Source organism: Limulus polyphemus, unplaced genomic scaffold (assembly GCF_000517525.1).
Source record: "Limulus polyphemus unplaced genomic scaffold, Limulus_polyphemus-2.1.2 Scaffold1216, whole genome shotgun sequence".
Classification (NCBI taxonomy): domain Eukaryota; kingdom Metazoa; phylum Arthropoda; class Merostomata; order Xiphosura; family Limulidae; genus Limulus; species Limulus polyphemus.
The window spans coordinates 117,421-133,144 of NW_013666826.1; the positions used below are offsets into that span (position 1 = coordinate 117,421).

Below are 15,724 nucleotides of genomic sequence, written 5' to 3' on the forward strand. Positions count from 1 at the left end.
TATCTCCTTCTTGCCTTTAAATAACTCATAATAAACAATTTACAAATCAGTTTTATTTGTCACAATTCGTTAGTTGTGCACTACCATTAACGGACTCTGATGAAATAATTCGACAGTAACGGGCGGCTTTAAAAATTCCAAGTTTCTTGTAAAGTATAAGTAGATGTGTGCAGGAAATAAATTTGTACAAACCTCGTTCTTTCAATAAAAGCAAAAATAATACACTGATCTCAAGTTGGTGTGGTTCTGAAATTGTGTCAGTGTCGTTCTAATTAGGTGAGTTACTCAATTATCAAGTTACTGCTCATGCGCAATGCATGTTCTGTATTTATATATGTGGTATTTATATAATACAAGCTTAACTATGGCATATTTATTTATTTCACGAATTAATAAAAACAGTTATCCAATGCAAAAACCTAGTATTCAACAGAAAAGTAACAGAATACATTACATCGTTACAGCTGTGTTTTTTTTTTCTCTGATCACAAACCCCCAATGGGCTAATTAAGAGAAATTTGAAGAATTAAAAAATCTGTAGCATTATATACAGACTTTTCTCTACGTTAAAGTACTTTTATTTGCGATATTTCGCATGTGAGATGTTTTCCGGGGATGTGGGTTACAAGTAAGTTTTCGTACCTACGACACTAAAATACGGGGTTCGATTATCCCCCACGATTGAGAGAGTGCATATAACCCATTTTGTAGCTTTTCACCAAGGTAACAAAAACTATGCGGGATTTAATTTTTACTGCCATTTTACAACTAAGAAAATATATAAATTTGAATATCCTTTATTTATATGTAATTTTCTAATACATAGGTGACGCTTTTGCTGTTTTTTTCTTCTAATACCAGCCGGTGGTCTGACCTTTTAAAGTTCAAGTTATTTGAACGATATATCTAAGACTAAACAATATTATTTTGATGACTTATTTTGTTTTTGTCTCACTTTAAAATCAAATTACTACAAAAACATGTTTCGAACTGTTCGTATTCTTAAAAATGGCGTCTCGAAGTTTCCACGAAATAACGTTTTAAAGGTCAACTTTTCAAGAAAATGTAGGCCTACATCATGTAAATGGTACAGACTAACATTTATAAATTATATTTATACATAACATACTCCCGTAGTAGCAGTAGTAATTTAATACTTGATCCTTTACTCCTGAAAAAGTGCTAGGATGTAATGATTTTTTAATGTTACTTACCAAATGTTTATTAACTACGTATTTTGAATATCATGTGCAGTAGTACTACTACTAGTAATTAATATAATCTTTTCAGATCAAAATCAGGTTCAAATAAATGTACACTACACTAGTGATAGTTGAGAGGCCTTGGATTAAGGTTATTTTTTAAGGATAATAAAAATAGACCATAACATAGCAAAAAATAAGAAATAACCACCTAGGAAAATAGTATTAATATAAATTTAATTTGTAGTTTTTAATTTCTTTTTCCACAAATGGTAGTGGTATTGTACGTTTTCAACCAATTTTGCTAATAATAATATGGAAGCATATAGTATTTTAGTATTTAAAAATATTTTGTTGTATGAATTTACATTTGAAGTAAATAATGGGTAATGCAATAGTTGTGTGAGGGTTATCTTCTTTGAATGTGAGTCTGTATAAGTAATGACTTAGTTGTGTAAAGCATTGGTCTCACACATGTGAGTCAAAGGCCCAGGGATCAAGCCTAAGTCAGGGTAAATTTCTTAGTCTTTTAATTTGTTATGTTAATGTCATCTGAGCTAACCTGAGTAGGTAGTGATTCAAAATCAAAGTTATCTGTGTAGATGGTTGGTCTAGCAGTTGCTCCTGTTTGTCTGATTGTGTTGTTGCATGTTGGAGGTTTCAGTAATATGGGTTGTGTTATGTATAGTTCAAGTGGAGGGGAATTTTGTAATGATCAAAATGGACGTAGGTACATGCTAGAGACTTGAGTCCTTATAGATCGTTTGATAGTAAATTGGTCTCAGGACTCCAGTGTGTGTTTAGGATCTTGCATACACATCTTAGAATAAATTTCTTAACTTCATGATTCATTATAACTGGTTTGTATAGAGATAGTTATCTCTTTTGACTTGTAATTTATATATCCATAAATGCACGCTTTGGTTTCACTACTGGTAACAGAGTAATGACCTGAATGAGTTATTTACCATTATACAAATATCCTTTTCTTCAGTAACTATTGAGTAGGTTTCCATTTATATTAAACATATAATCAAACTTGTGAAAACATAGATGCACCGCCTCGTATTTACAGTAATTAAATGTCATTTGTAAAATATTTGTCCATCTTACCAGTTGATCCGAGTCATGCTGTTACTAGTAGTTGGGCAAATAGGATTTTAGGTTGTATCTACAGAAATATTGAATATAAGTCTCACGTGGTTATGATGTCATTGTATAGGTCACTGGTTAGGCTACATTTGGAATATTGTGTTCAGTCTTGGGCTCCTTACTTTAGAAAAGACATTGAATTGTTGGAAAGGGTTACTAGAATGGTCCCTGGGGTGGAGGGGTTGTCATACAAGGAGAGGCTGAAATCTCTCAAGTTGTTTTCTCATGAAAAAGAAGAGTTAGGGGGGATCTGATTGAGGTGTTTAAGATTGTAAAGGGAATTGATAATGTTGATGTATCATCTTTTTTTTCATATTTAACAGTGAGGATAGTAGGGCTATGGAACACAAATATAAATTTTGGCAAGGTAGGAGTCATCTTCAGCAAAGACAGTTTCATTTTTATAACAGAGTGGTTGACCTTCTGAATGAGTTGTCTTCAGATGTTGTAGAGGCAATAAATTTAAGTGAGTTTAAGAAAAAGCTTGATAAGTATATGAATGGTAAGGGCTGGCTTTAAGATTTTTTTTTAAATTATTTTAATTTAGTTTAGAGGCTGGAACAGTCGAGATGGACCAATAAGTCCTATGTTGTCCCAAAACATTATGTTATATGTTATGTTATTCTGTAATACTTAAATATCCTTAATCAGCAAACTTCTAATTGTGGCCATATGAATATCATTAATGTAAATAAGAAAAAAGCCTAAGCACTGACCACTGTGGTACTACACTAGTAAAAAGGGTCCAGTTTGACTGAACTTCACTAAAAGTAACCTTTTGTCTTCCCCCATCCCACAGTCCAATTAACCACATTTTCCCCAACTAACACCATTGTGATTTTTCTTAACTAATCTTTTGTGTAGTATGATGGAAAGCATGTGAACTTGGTGTACTTAGATTTTTAAAAAGCTTTTTATAAAATGCAGATAAGTAACATCCTTAATAAAAAAAAAGATAACACACTAGTAAGCAAGATTTGTGTTTGCTTTCTCTGGGACTTGGAAGCATTTGAGGAGGCTTGATTTAGGTATGAGAAGTTAGAAGTTTAGATAGCCTTCTACAGTTGGGGGGGTCTGTTTAGATGCTGGAAGTATCTTCACTGGTATTAAGGTTATTTGGTTGAAGCTGTAAAATCCTTATTGCATGACATATTCTCTGGAAGAATTGTTTTTTTTTTTGGTTAGATTTATAGTTTGTAAATGGTTGGTAGTGTTTCAGTTTAAATGTTTGTGTGAAAGTTTGTATGTATATTAGATTATTTCTTGTGAGTAAGGGATAACCTCTATGCTTTGAGGCCTTGTGTGATTTTATTAATATTTAAATGGTCTGTGTGACCATGTTTCTAAGCTTGTCTCAAATTTGATTTCACAGAGTTATTGCCACACATTGAGAAAGAGTTTTGATAACTGAACTTTAAGAATGTTACCTTAAAATCTATTTTTGTTTAAATTGTGATTAAACTAAAAGAACGTTGATTTATTTTTATTCATAAAAAAATTTCATGGTTATATTGATTAGACATAAGAAAAATTACTTATCCAAAGTCTCTTTACTGCATAAGACAATTTTTCTATAAATAAATTTCTTTTGTTCTATTTCATAGCGAAGAAAAAAAGAAGCTGGCATGGGGTTCACTATATGTTTTAGATAAATTCATAAATATTAATCTTATTGATAATACTGTTTATTTAATTCATTCTTTTATTCTTATAATTCCTGAAAAATTAGTGAATTTCTTCAGTAGTTTATATGTTTTTATAGGATCTGCTCAGACAACGTAGAAATATCAAATACTGACTTGGCATTCACAAGAGACAGAGCATTCTACAACAGACCCACATGGCTTACTCGCTTGTACAGTTCAGGTATGTTCATATCTTGAAAATTCAAACTTTTGGATGTGGTTTGTATTTACATTTGGGGTTAGAAAGCTGTGAAAAATTATTAAATAAATGTGACATCCCTTGCTGTTCCGATTCTTTACCAATTTTCAAGCATACTGGGGGTTTACTCTCCCATTTCAATTTCTGTGTTGACAAAGGATAATTGTAACTATACCAGAATTGTAACTTGACTTTCACTGAAGCATGTACATTACTGGACAGAAATTTCAAGAAGTCTTGTTAATACAATTAAACTTAATAAGTTTTGTAGTTATTAACCTATGTAGCATTACATTTTGGACACTTTTACATTAATTGTGTAATGATAAATTTTAATACAAGTTAGTAAACGTTGTTGTGTTGTGAACTATATTTTTTAGTCATAACAAAAAGATTTGCTTTAAATTTATGTTTGAACAGTTCATTGTTTAACTCGTGTGTTGATTTGCTTTAGACAAAATATTTTTCTGTGTTTCATTAACATATTTTAATTGGGTTAAAAACAATGTTCAAAATGTTTTTTTTCTGTGTTTCATTAACATATTTTAATTGGGTTAAACAAATGTTAAAAGAAGTCATATTTCATTCATAAAGACATAATGGACTGCAGCGCAGTGTCATGTTTGGAATTTTACTTGTATTAACAGTAATATGAAATGATAATAAAACTTAATATTGATTAATTGTTAGGCTCGGATTTGCCTCCTCACCACAAGGTTGCCCTACCAGCATTGTCTCCTACTATGGAGATGGGGACAATTGTTTCATGGGAAAAGAAAGAAGGAGACCAGCTAAATGAAGGAGATTTGTTAGCAGAGATTGAAACAGACAAGGCTACAATGGGGTTTGAAACACCAGAAGAAGGATATTTGGCTAAGATTCTCATTCCTGTAGGATCAAAAGATGTACCTATAGGGAAGGTAAGACATTTAAACAAGATAATACTAAGATGGAAGAAAGATATTTATAGGAACTTTTAATTTTGGAAAACTAAATCAGAAAAATATGAAGTCTCACCCTATAAAAACCACCATTACTCAGACATTGCAGTAGGCTAATACTTACATCATTCAAAAAATGCTCTGTATTTTCCTTTTGACGATTTTGTTTAACCTATGCGCACAAATGTATTGCATATCTTCTTATAATAATGGGCAGATTGTATGATAGTAATATTAAATATTTTACTATTTTTTACTTAGTTAAATATATATAAACTTTATTCTGGTGTTACTTACAGTATTGGTGAAATTGGACTAATAGCCACAGAAAATCAGGGAAGTAAAGTTCTCCATGTCATGGAATATGAAATAACAATATGGAAATAAAAAATAGTGTAAACTCTTTTATAATCACATGGAAAAAAACTTAAGAAGATATTTTTTTTATCTAGTGCTGTTGTTACTTTAAATGTAAGCTTTTCCTGAAAATCTAAATATTTTACAATACTAGCAGAGATAAGCAAAACAGTTGTGGTCAAATTAGTATATTTATTGCAACAGTACTTTAAATACAGGATTTCTAGAATAATACAATATAATTCTAACAATACAGTATAATTCTAATAATACAATATAATTCTAACAATACAGTATAATTCTAATTGCAGATGCTGAAATCTGTAGGTTACAGTTGTCTTAGGCCTAATACTAGTTACGTCATTATTAAGTACGGCCTATATTAGATAAAGTGATAAATTAACACTGTAACTTGTATATGTTTCTTGCTTTAGTTTAGTTAGGGATAAACTTTACCATACTTAATACTATCAATAAATAAACTAATAATGTTATTCTACAACCTAACCTTAAACCTTTTGAAAAACTTTGACAAGTTTTTTAATATGTTGTTGTACAAAATGCCCAATAAAGTATATTTACATCCACCTTTTGTTTACATCCGTTGAAATGTGTACACATGCACTTTTAGACAGTAGGGTACATGTGCATTTTCAGGACAGACAATAACTGAGTATTATTATATAGTAGATACATCATAAGCTATGGCAACATTTAGATTGGCTGCCTTGACTGTACTAAAGTGTGAGGTAAAATGTACCTACTTAGGGTGTGACCTCTTACAACATGATAATTTTTGTCAGGGGAAAGGAATGTAAAGATTTGTTTGGGAACTCTGACTTGAAGTACCATGCCCCGTTAATGATTATTTATTTCTTCTAAAAAGCTTCACATACTATTCTATTTATAATCATACATGTAATTAATATTAGTTTTATACATGTAATTTGTTAGCACTTAAAGAATGTATTCTTAAAACTGTTGAACAGTAACTTCTTTTAGACCCAAACAGGAAGTGTGATCAGCTTGGACACTGCACTGAGAGGCTGCACATTAGTGAGGAGGAACTTTGCCCCTCCCCCACCACTCCGCCCTCAAGTTTGGTATTCATGTGTTATTTCAAGATATTATAAATGACATATTTTGTAGTAACTTTGCAAGTGGCAAAAAGAATGAAAGTGCTATTTTTAAGAAGCCAAAATAAATAAAGTTGATTGTTGTTGTGAAATTAGCTAATTTGTTTTGACAGACTTAAATTTAACTTCATTTTTCAGCTTCTGTGTATAATAGTGGAAAGTGAGGATGATATTGCTGCCTTTAAAGATTATGTGGATTCAGGAGAACCAATCACATTAGCAGATGCTGCTCCTAAGCCAGAAAGTAAACCAGCGAAAGCTCAACCACCACCGCGTCCACCTCAGCCTGCAGCTCCAACCATTGCCACGCCCTCTGTTGCTCCACACACTCAACCATCAACACCTCCAAGTGGAAGACTGTTTGCAAGCCCTCTTGCGAAGAAACTTGCAGCTGAAAAAGGCATGGATATATCTGTAAGTTCCAGTCTATTTACAAATGGGTGTTTTATTCATGATTGAATTTTTTTTGAACAGGTATCAGTGTGTTACTTAAGGATGCACCAGTTTTAAGGTAGATGAAAAATGTCAGAAAGAGTGACCTGCTTGAAACTGATTTCTCATAACCATTTTTTTTTTTCAAAGTCAACAAATGGAGAAAACATATTAGTACATAGATTACATAATTCTTCCATTTTAAATAATTGTAATAGTTTTCATTAATTAGTAAAGTCAGTAATTTGATCTAGTATTATATACTATCCACATGAATCCCAACAACTTTCTTGGTTATATATCTTTTTACGTAATAATTACAAATTTATATCAGTTCATGTAATTGTGAAGCAGAAACCCTGGATCAGTATGACACTGTTGTTTCCACATAGACCCCATACTATCATTGACTATCACTATACATGTAGTTTGCCCTATAGCATAAAAAACAAATTTCTAAACATTTATTTCACAATATAGGCTGTTATAGAGGATAATCCATCAAAGTAGTACAGTATCATCTGGTCTGTTTGTTTATAACATCATTGTGATAAACATGTATGTGTATCTCATTCCTCAACAAGTGTTTTCTGTGATGGCTCCTCATAATGTCCTATTTTATAGAAACCTTGTTTGCTATTTATTTGAGAAAAATGTAAATAAATTATACAGTACTGTGCTAAAAGTTTTTGCAGCTAAACCTACACTTAGAAGTTGAGTAAATGTTGTTTATTTTATTGTATTGTAAACACCTTTCCACTTGTTGATTATGTGTGTCGTATTTATTCTGTTTTGTAGTTGTGTTTTAGAATATTAAGTTATTTTTTGTTCTTAATTGCTTGAATTTTAATAAATCTGTTGTATAATAGATTAATTAATCCTTAACAGGAAGTTGTGGGGTCTGGTCCTGGAGGCCGGGTAACTAGTCAGGACATTCAGTCTTTTATTCCTGCTGCTACTGCTGCGGTCAGGGCTCCTGAAGCACAAGTAACACCACCAAGTGCTGATTATGTTGATATTCCACTGACTAACGTGAGGAAAGTAAGTAAACTTAAAGTTTGTTTTCTTTCTACTAATTGCTCTGGTGAGAAAGGGATAGTGTTACGATTCTTCACATTATATTTGGATTATGTTAGTGGACTAAAGGTGCAGTTTGCTCACGTCCTAATGTAAAGCACTTACAGTAAGGTTGTGATGATCAGATATCAGTCTTAGTTGTAGTTAGTAGTCTATACCATCACCTAGGTCTAAATAGTAATTGTTATTGAATATTTACTAATAATTAGCTTATTTTAAGGTGCTGTCTTTTTTATTCTTGTGCCAGGTCATTGCTCGTAGACTGTTGGAATCAAAGCAAACAATACCACACTACTACTTAACTATCGATATCGACATGGAGGAAGTGTTAAAGTAAGTGTGGTAACTGGTTATAAAAATTTTCATTGTTAATACTGTTAATATGGAGGAAGTGTTAAAGTAAGTGTGTACAACTGGTTATAAAAATGTTCACTGTTAATACTGTTCACATGGAGGAAGTGTTAAAGTAAGTGTGGTAACTGGTTATAAAAATGTTCACTGTTAATACTGTTCAAACAGTATTAACAGTGAACATTTTTATAACCAGTTACCACACTTACTTTAACACTTCCTCCATGAATATGGAGGAAGTGTTAAAATAAGTGTGGTAACTGGTTATAAAAATGTTCACTATCTGTTAAGTTTCCCATTTTTAACACTTGATTTGTAGTGTCTGTTAAGATTTCCAGTTTGACACTTGAGTTTAAGGAACTGTTAATGCAGGTGGTTCTGGGTTGTTTTAGTGAGTGTTGGTTGTAATCCTGGTGTTAACACCTTTCACGTCATAGAAGTTTGTAGTAAGATTGATGCTTATAGAATTCACTGTGGTAATGCTTCATTATGTAATACTAAACTGAGGATAGCCAAGGAGTAGGGACTCCAGTCTTTATTCTCTGCACGTGAAGAAGGTGTCATAGTAACGAGAACTGGAAGATTTCTAGACTATTTACAACTATATTCATTTGAGAGATAAATTGTCGAAGCTTCTAATGTTAATAGAATTTGTGTGGTGGGAAATACTGGAATTTGTAGTAGAAACAGAAATAGAAAAAATGTTTACTAATTATGTACAGGTTTCCTAGCAGCCAGGAAAAATAAAATCTTGGAATAAAAATTCTTCTTCCAGTCTAAAAAGTTTTAGATCAGATTAAGAAAATTTTGTACTTTACTAATTGTTAGAGAATTTTTCAAAAAGAGTTAGTTCTGTATGTAGAAGCCTTTGGATACCAAATATGTACAATATTTGTACACTTATTTTACGATATATTTTACAATATCTGATTTATCACGGTGTTATTTCTGAAGACTTTAAAGTAGGAAAATATTAAAAGAAGCCCCACGCCCCCTAGTGGTACAGCTGTAAATCTGAAGACTTATAACTCTAACAACTGGGTTTCGACACCCATGGTGGACACAGCATAGATTACCCAATGTGTATATTTTTGCTTAAATAGAAATATTAGAACAAACAGAAGAGATGATAAAGGGTAAGGGGGTGATTTATGATAATTGTTTTTATATTTTCATCAGTGAAAGATACCAAGTCAGAGAATTTTCTTTGCCTTACAGTAAGGAAACTAGGTATACTAAAATTGAGTTCTTAAAAAGTTTTAAGTTTAAGATGACAGAATTTGAAACTAGTATCATTTTATGATGTGTTTAGTAATACATTTTTAAATATATATACACACAATACAGTATTGTAAAACTAATTTTCATCTTATTAAGGTTGAGACAGGAACTGAATGATTTGTTGAGGAAAGATGAAATCAAACTGTCGGTCAACGACTTTGTAATCAAAGCTGCAGCACAAGCATGTAGAAAAGTACCTGAAGTTAATTCATCGTGGCAGGATACTTTCATTAGACAGTAAGTTTTCATTCTTGTTACTGATCTTAGGCAAGAACCATTCGTTACATAGTTAGTTGATGTTTTTTCCTGCTACCAGAAGCCAGTGTATCTTAGCAATATTAATTTCATTAGCCAGTTTATGTGGTTTTACTGTATTGAGAATCAGCTTGTCTTAGCCATATTATTTTGTGAATAAGAACTTGTGAGTGAAAGTCAAGAAGAATGTGTAATAACAACGATACACCTGCTATACCTAGTGCATAAGAAGACTTCAGCTTATCTTAGCTGTATTATTTCGTGAATAAGAACTTGTGAGTGAAAGTCAAGAAGAGTGTGTAATAACAACGATACACCTGCTATACCTAATGCATAAGAAGACCTTCTCCCAATACCAGCTCTTCAGGTCGGCTGGGATATGACAAACATAGAAGTGGTTAAGATGCTATTAAAAGTAGCAAACTGCTTGGCGACAGCTTTTATGTTGTGTACTGGATTATGTTAGTGAAGTGTAAATTTTCATCAATCTTACTTATCTCACAACAGAATTAGGGTTAAGAATACTTTATTAATACCATTTACTATTAATTGTTATTTTCTTCACTTAACCTGCTTACTATTCAGAAGATCTAATGAGCACAATTCATGTACCTGTTTGTTGCCACTAAGTTCATGTACATCTTGCAGCGGGATTTATCTTACTGATCATCTTGTGAGTATAACAAGATTCTGTCATCAAAACAAGATTTACTTTAGCTCCCAAATTATTGTTTTGAGAAGTTATACTAAATCATATATTGTGTACTTAACTCATATTTGTAGCTACAACCCTCAACCAACAATTTCAAATAAGAAATGCATTTACAATGGTTTCAAAAGTTAAAATATTTGTTTACTAAATTTATAATTTGTTTGACTTTTGGTATCAATAAGTATCACTATGAGTATGTTATAAGTTTTGCACTACATTTGTTGTAAGTAAAGTACACCATTTTCCCAGTTTGCCCATGAAGAAGAAAGGTCCACCTTTCGAAAGCACTCGGGTTTTTATTAATTTTCTTTTCAGAAATAGCTCGTAGAAACAAGTAAAAATAATATTACTTACATACATCAGAACTAAAGTTCATTTATAAAACTTTTCTTCTTTTATAAAAAATACATGTGGTCTATTTATTCAGGTACAATAACATTGATGTGAGTGTGGCAGTCAGCACTGATGCAGGATTGATTACACCCATCATTACTGGTGTTGAAAAGAAGGTAAGCCTGACGAGAAATTCCTTAGATCAATGTGTGGCCCATCGAGTGATTTGCAATGTTATATGTAAGATGCTGAGTATTATAAGCTTCTTTTCCATGCCATTGACAAGTCAGTTAAATACTCTTCCTTAAACTTATGTAGTGTGACGTAGATCTTCACACTGTTTCTTTCTTGTACATCAGTCGCATCAAATGGACAAGAAGCAAGTTAGGCTCAACTAAATTCATTGTATTAGCCTTACAACACTATTCATTTAATATTGTCATCGTTCGTATTTGCCTTACAACACTATCCATTTAATATTGTCATCGTTCGTGTTAGCCTTATAACGTTATTCATTTAATATTGTCATCGTTCGTATTAGCCTTATAATGTTATTCATTTAATATTGTCATCGTTCGTATTAGCCTTATAATGTTATTCATTTAATATTGTCATTGATTGTACTAGCTTTATAACACTATTCATTTAATATTGTTATCATCGTATTAGCCTTATAACTATTCATTTAATATTGTTATCATCGTATTAGCCTTATAACTATTCATTTAATATTGTCATCGTTCGTATTAGCCTTATAACACTATTCATTTAATATTGTCATCGTTCGTATTAGCCTTATAACACTATTCATTGAATATTGAAACTGGAGTGAAGAGATCTCAGTAATGGAGGATTTTCATCAGAAATTGAATATGTCAGAAAACTTATTTTGTTAGGCTCCTGTAGCCTTCTGGTATTCTGTCTGCATCACATCATATTTTGCCACTTGTGTATATAAATAAAGCTGAAAAGTAACTTCTGTTTCCTCATGTAAGCATTTCAGTTACTTAATCGAGGAATGTTTCGAAACTTAAATTACAAACAAATATACACACGTGGTTTTATTTGAATTTTTATAACAAACAGCATACAACTGTGTCTACTGCAAATAGAAAACACTAATTATCATTGTATTAATCATTGTACACACAAAGTAGCATATAATGGCAAGAAACTGTTACAAGAGGCCAAGTTTATGTCTAACATAAATTAGAAAAGAAATTATTATCTTTTGTGCTACTGGGAACATTAATAGCTGAAATCTGTGTTAGATTCCTGTAATTAAAAATTATACAGAAGTAGAGATTAAACAACAATTTGAAGCATAAGGAGATAAACTTTGTTACTGTTAGGATCTGTCTATTTATTGAGGAAATATGTATGGTTACCAGTAGCAGTAGAGCAATTATTAGATAAGATGTATAGCTTTTATGTCTAAATTTTGTGAAATTCATGTTAGGTAGTGAAAAATATATCCTTTACTGTGTGGTAATTTTAATATTTCCTCCACCAGGTGAGTCGTGTACATATCGAACTAACTCACTCTTTAATTTAATAACTTACCACAAGTGTCTTGTTTACAACTAGTATTAATTATTGTAGGATTATAAAAAGGAAAGGTTCCATTAATATTTGGGGAATAAATTCTCTGCAGTGACTTAAACTCCGAGTTGAAACTAGGCATCTGAGTGTCCACTGAAAGTCGTATTTGTAAATGCTATAACATATCCTTTTGGTCGTTTTGCTACACCTTTACTGCTTTGTGCCCTTGGTAGCTGCCTTTAGATATCTTTGTTCCTTTGTAGATAACGTGGTAATAAACTAACACAATATCACATGTAACAGTTAAAAAGTTAGCGAAAAATTGAACAAACTGTCAGAAGACTTCAAATGAAAGAAACTACTTCCGGCTTAAAACATCAGGAGGTTAAACTATCTAAGCAGAAGTAAATGCTCTTTGAACATGAGTTTAATTCTATAAATATAGATCATCAAGATGTTTACTGTCCAACAAAAATAAGTAGTGTTTGAACATGATTTTAATTCTATAAATATAGAACATCAGGATGTTAAGATATTAGCTTACTGTCCAACTGGGGGTCACCATTCTTTGAACAAGATTTTAATTCTACAAATACAGATGATATTATTAGGGCATGATAGATGGTGAAGCAAACTTTTAATTTCATGTAATCACTGAGGGAAAACTCAACAAATCGTGAACATTAGACCAAAATGTTTGAAGTTTTTTGTTTTTTTTATTTTATCAGTTTAAAAACCTATAGTGACCTGACACCTCGTGAATTGTAAGGAAAGAGTATCTCTGCCAACCTTCCAAATATCCCGACTGTGTAACAAATGAAATTGTTTCAATGTTTTTATTTCTCCAATCACCTGAGTTTTTGACAGTTGGGATAAAGTAGATATGGAAGTCACTGTTTATGTGTCTTAAACTAAGGGATACTGTTTGGAAAATACTCATCAATTGTGCTTATCAAAACTTTTAAAATCCTAGATTAGTATGAAATATTTATATATATTTTTTGTATTTCTTTAGTTTGTAACTTTTTACATTTTTTGTGCTAGTAAAACATTGTGCATTATTTAGTATTTGCATTAAACATTAACTTTCGCCCGAAACGAGCTACCTACTTAGATCAGAAATCCCACAATCAACCCAGTAATGAATATAGTTATTTAACTATACAGTTTTTACATTTAAAGATTTGAATGCATTGTTTTATCAGTTGAATATCCTTGCTTTGAATGTTATTCTTAGTTGCAAACCCAATAATACTGTATCTCTGTCTAGCAGAGTGAAGGGGATAGCTCTTCTGAAAAGACAAACATTAGGTTGTGAAGTTAGGAAAGGTTCTGTTGATTGTTTTAAAATATTTATTAAATTAGTAACTTGTTATTACTAGGGTCTGACAGCAATCAGTACAGACATGAAGACTCTAGCGAAAAAAGCTCGGGAAGGAAAACTTCAACCCACGAGTTCCAGGTGTGTTACATATTTAGTACATTACTTTAAAATAAAATGTTGTAATTCCATTACATAAGTTTTGATTACATCTAATTATCCCGAAGGTTAGATATGCATTATATGAAGAATATCTAAAGAGAAAATAACAAATATATTTTTGAATTTGTCTGATAAATTGTGATAAAAAATTCCCAGTAAAATGTGTTCAAAATTAAAATCAACAAAACAGAAGTTGTTGTTTAACAATATACTTCCTTCAAAAATAACCATAGTAAAGTTTTTAATAAGATGTTAAGTTCAAATCAATTAACTTTTAAGCAGTTTTAAAACCTAATAGCTTTTTAATAAAGGCAGATAGATTAGAAACAGGCCATAAAGTACCCCTTTGGGTTTTATACCATCTGTACGTGGCCTCCATCAACTTCGATGCCCTTCTCTTTCTTTCACATTTGTGAATCAAGAAACTATATTCTCTCGCTGTGGGTAGATTAAAGTGTGCATGTCATGATTTTTTAAAGAATTACATTCAAAATTTAATTAAAGAACTTTATTATCATGACATATGAGCATACTTGATATCAAAACATAGTTAATAACTCAAAGTTTATTATAAGTTCTTAATTTCATAAGAAAAGATTAAACAAATCCTCAGTCTTCCCTAGCATAAGAACTGTGACATTTACTCTCCTCATCTCTAATATATTTACCAACCCTCTATGAAGTACAGAATTTAACGTAAATTACTCAGTATAATATAGGTATTATTCAGGCAAAGCAAACTTTTTTATAGCCTTCATTCTTATTTGTTTACGGAGCTATAAATTAGAAAATCAGACCCCTCTTGCCACGCCCACCTCCTCTCTTTCACAAATTGCCAATAGTTTTCTCTGATGTTTAATACTATATTATTTATAACCAATAAAAAGACAAAGTTTTAATCAATCAAATGACTTGTATTACATTGTTTTCTGTATAGAGAATTGTCAATTTTGCTTCCAGTTCAAACTTTATTCCAGGGGGAACACGTCAATGAAAATAATGTATACAGCTCTCTTAATATCTGAAACTGTTTGTTTTGGTTTCTTTTTTCCAGGGTGGCACTTTTACTGTCTCTAACTTAGGAATGTATGGAATCAAAAGTTTTGCTGCAGTAATAAATCCTCCTCAGGTGAGACAACTTACACGTGGTAATTTAGTTGTATATATATCTTGTAATGTAATACTCATATTTTAATGATGTTGGATGTGACAGTAAAGTATTGAAGATAAGAGTTGATCATTATGTAACATAATCCCAAAAAAATCACTTTTTCATTCTGTATTGAAACCATTGATTTAGCTTTTGGCCGTTTTGTAGTTGAACACTGTCATTAAGAACTAATTAGAATATAATCAATTGAAATAGTTTTGTGGAAAAATTCAGTTTAGAAAATAAATGTTGTAAACTATAATTATAATACTTTGGATATTGAAAAGTTAACATTGGATATATCTGTATTTATAAGCTAAATACTGTGTTAGTTGGGCCTATAAGAAACACAAGTTAATTCTGTTGTCAACTGAAAGAAAAGATGTTGTTTGTAGGAAATAACACAATGTTGACCAACCTGCAAAAAAAAAAAAGA

At 31.4% G+C, this 15,724-nt stretch overlaps 1 protein-coding gene across 1 annotated transcript in view; it reads left to right on the plus strand.

Moving 5' to 3' along the window:
• The first annotated feature begins 840 nt into the window (after nt 1-840).
• LOC106462647 (dihydrolipoyllysine-residue acetyltransferase component of pyruvate dehydrogenase complex, mitochondrial-like) overlaps nt 841-15,724 on the plus strand; it is a 16,355-nt gene continuing 1,471 nt past the window's right edge. Inside the window, exons 1-10 of the mRNA XM_013922590.2 lie at nt 841-1,087; nt 4,117-4,220; nt 4,929-5,158; nt 6,811-7,086; nt 7,993-8,145; nt 8,429-8,514; nt 9,910-10,050; nt 11,208-11,289; nt 14,038-14,117; nt 15,193-15,267. Coding sequence (XP_013778044.1) covers nt 981-1,087; nt 4,117-4,220; nt 4,929-5,158; nt 6,811-7,086; nt 7,993-8,145; nt 8,429-8,514; nt 9,910-10,050; nt 11,208-11,289; nt 14,038-14,117; nt 15,193-15,220 — 1,287 coding nt within the window. The 5' untranslated portion in view covers nt 841-980 and the 3' untranslated portion in view covers nt 15,221-15,267. The remainder of the gene's footprint in view (nt 1,088-4,116; nt 4,221-4,928; nt 5,159-6,810; nt 7,087-7,992; nt 8,146-8,428; nt 8,515-9,909; nt 10,051-11,207; nt 11,290-14,037; nt 14,118-15,192; nt 15,268-15,724) is intronic.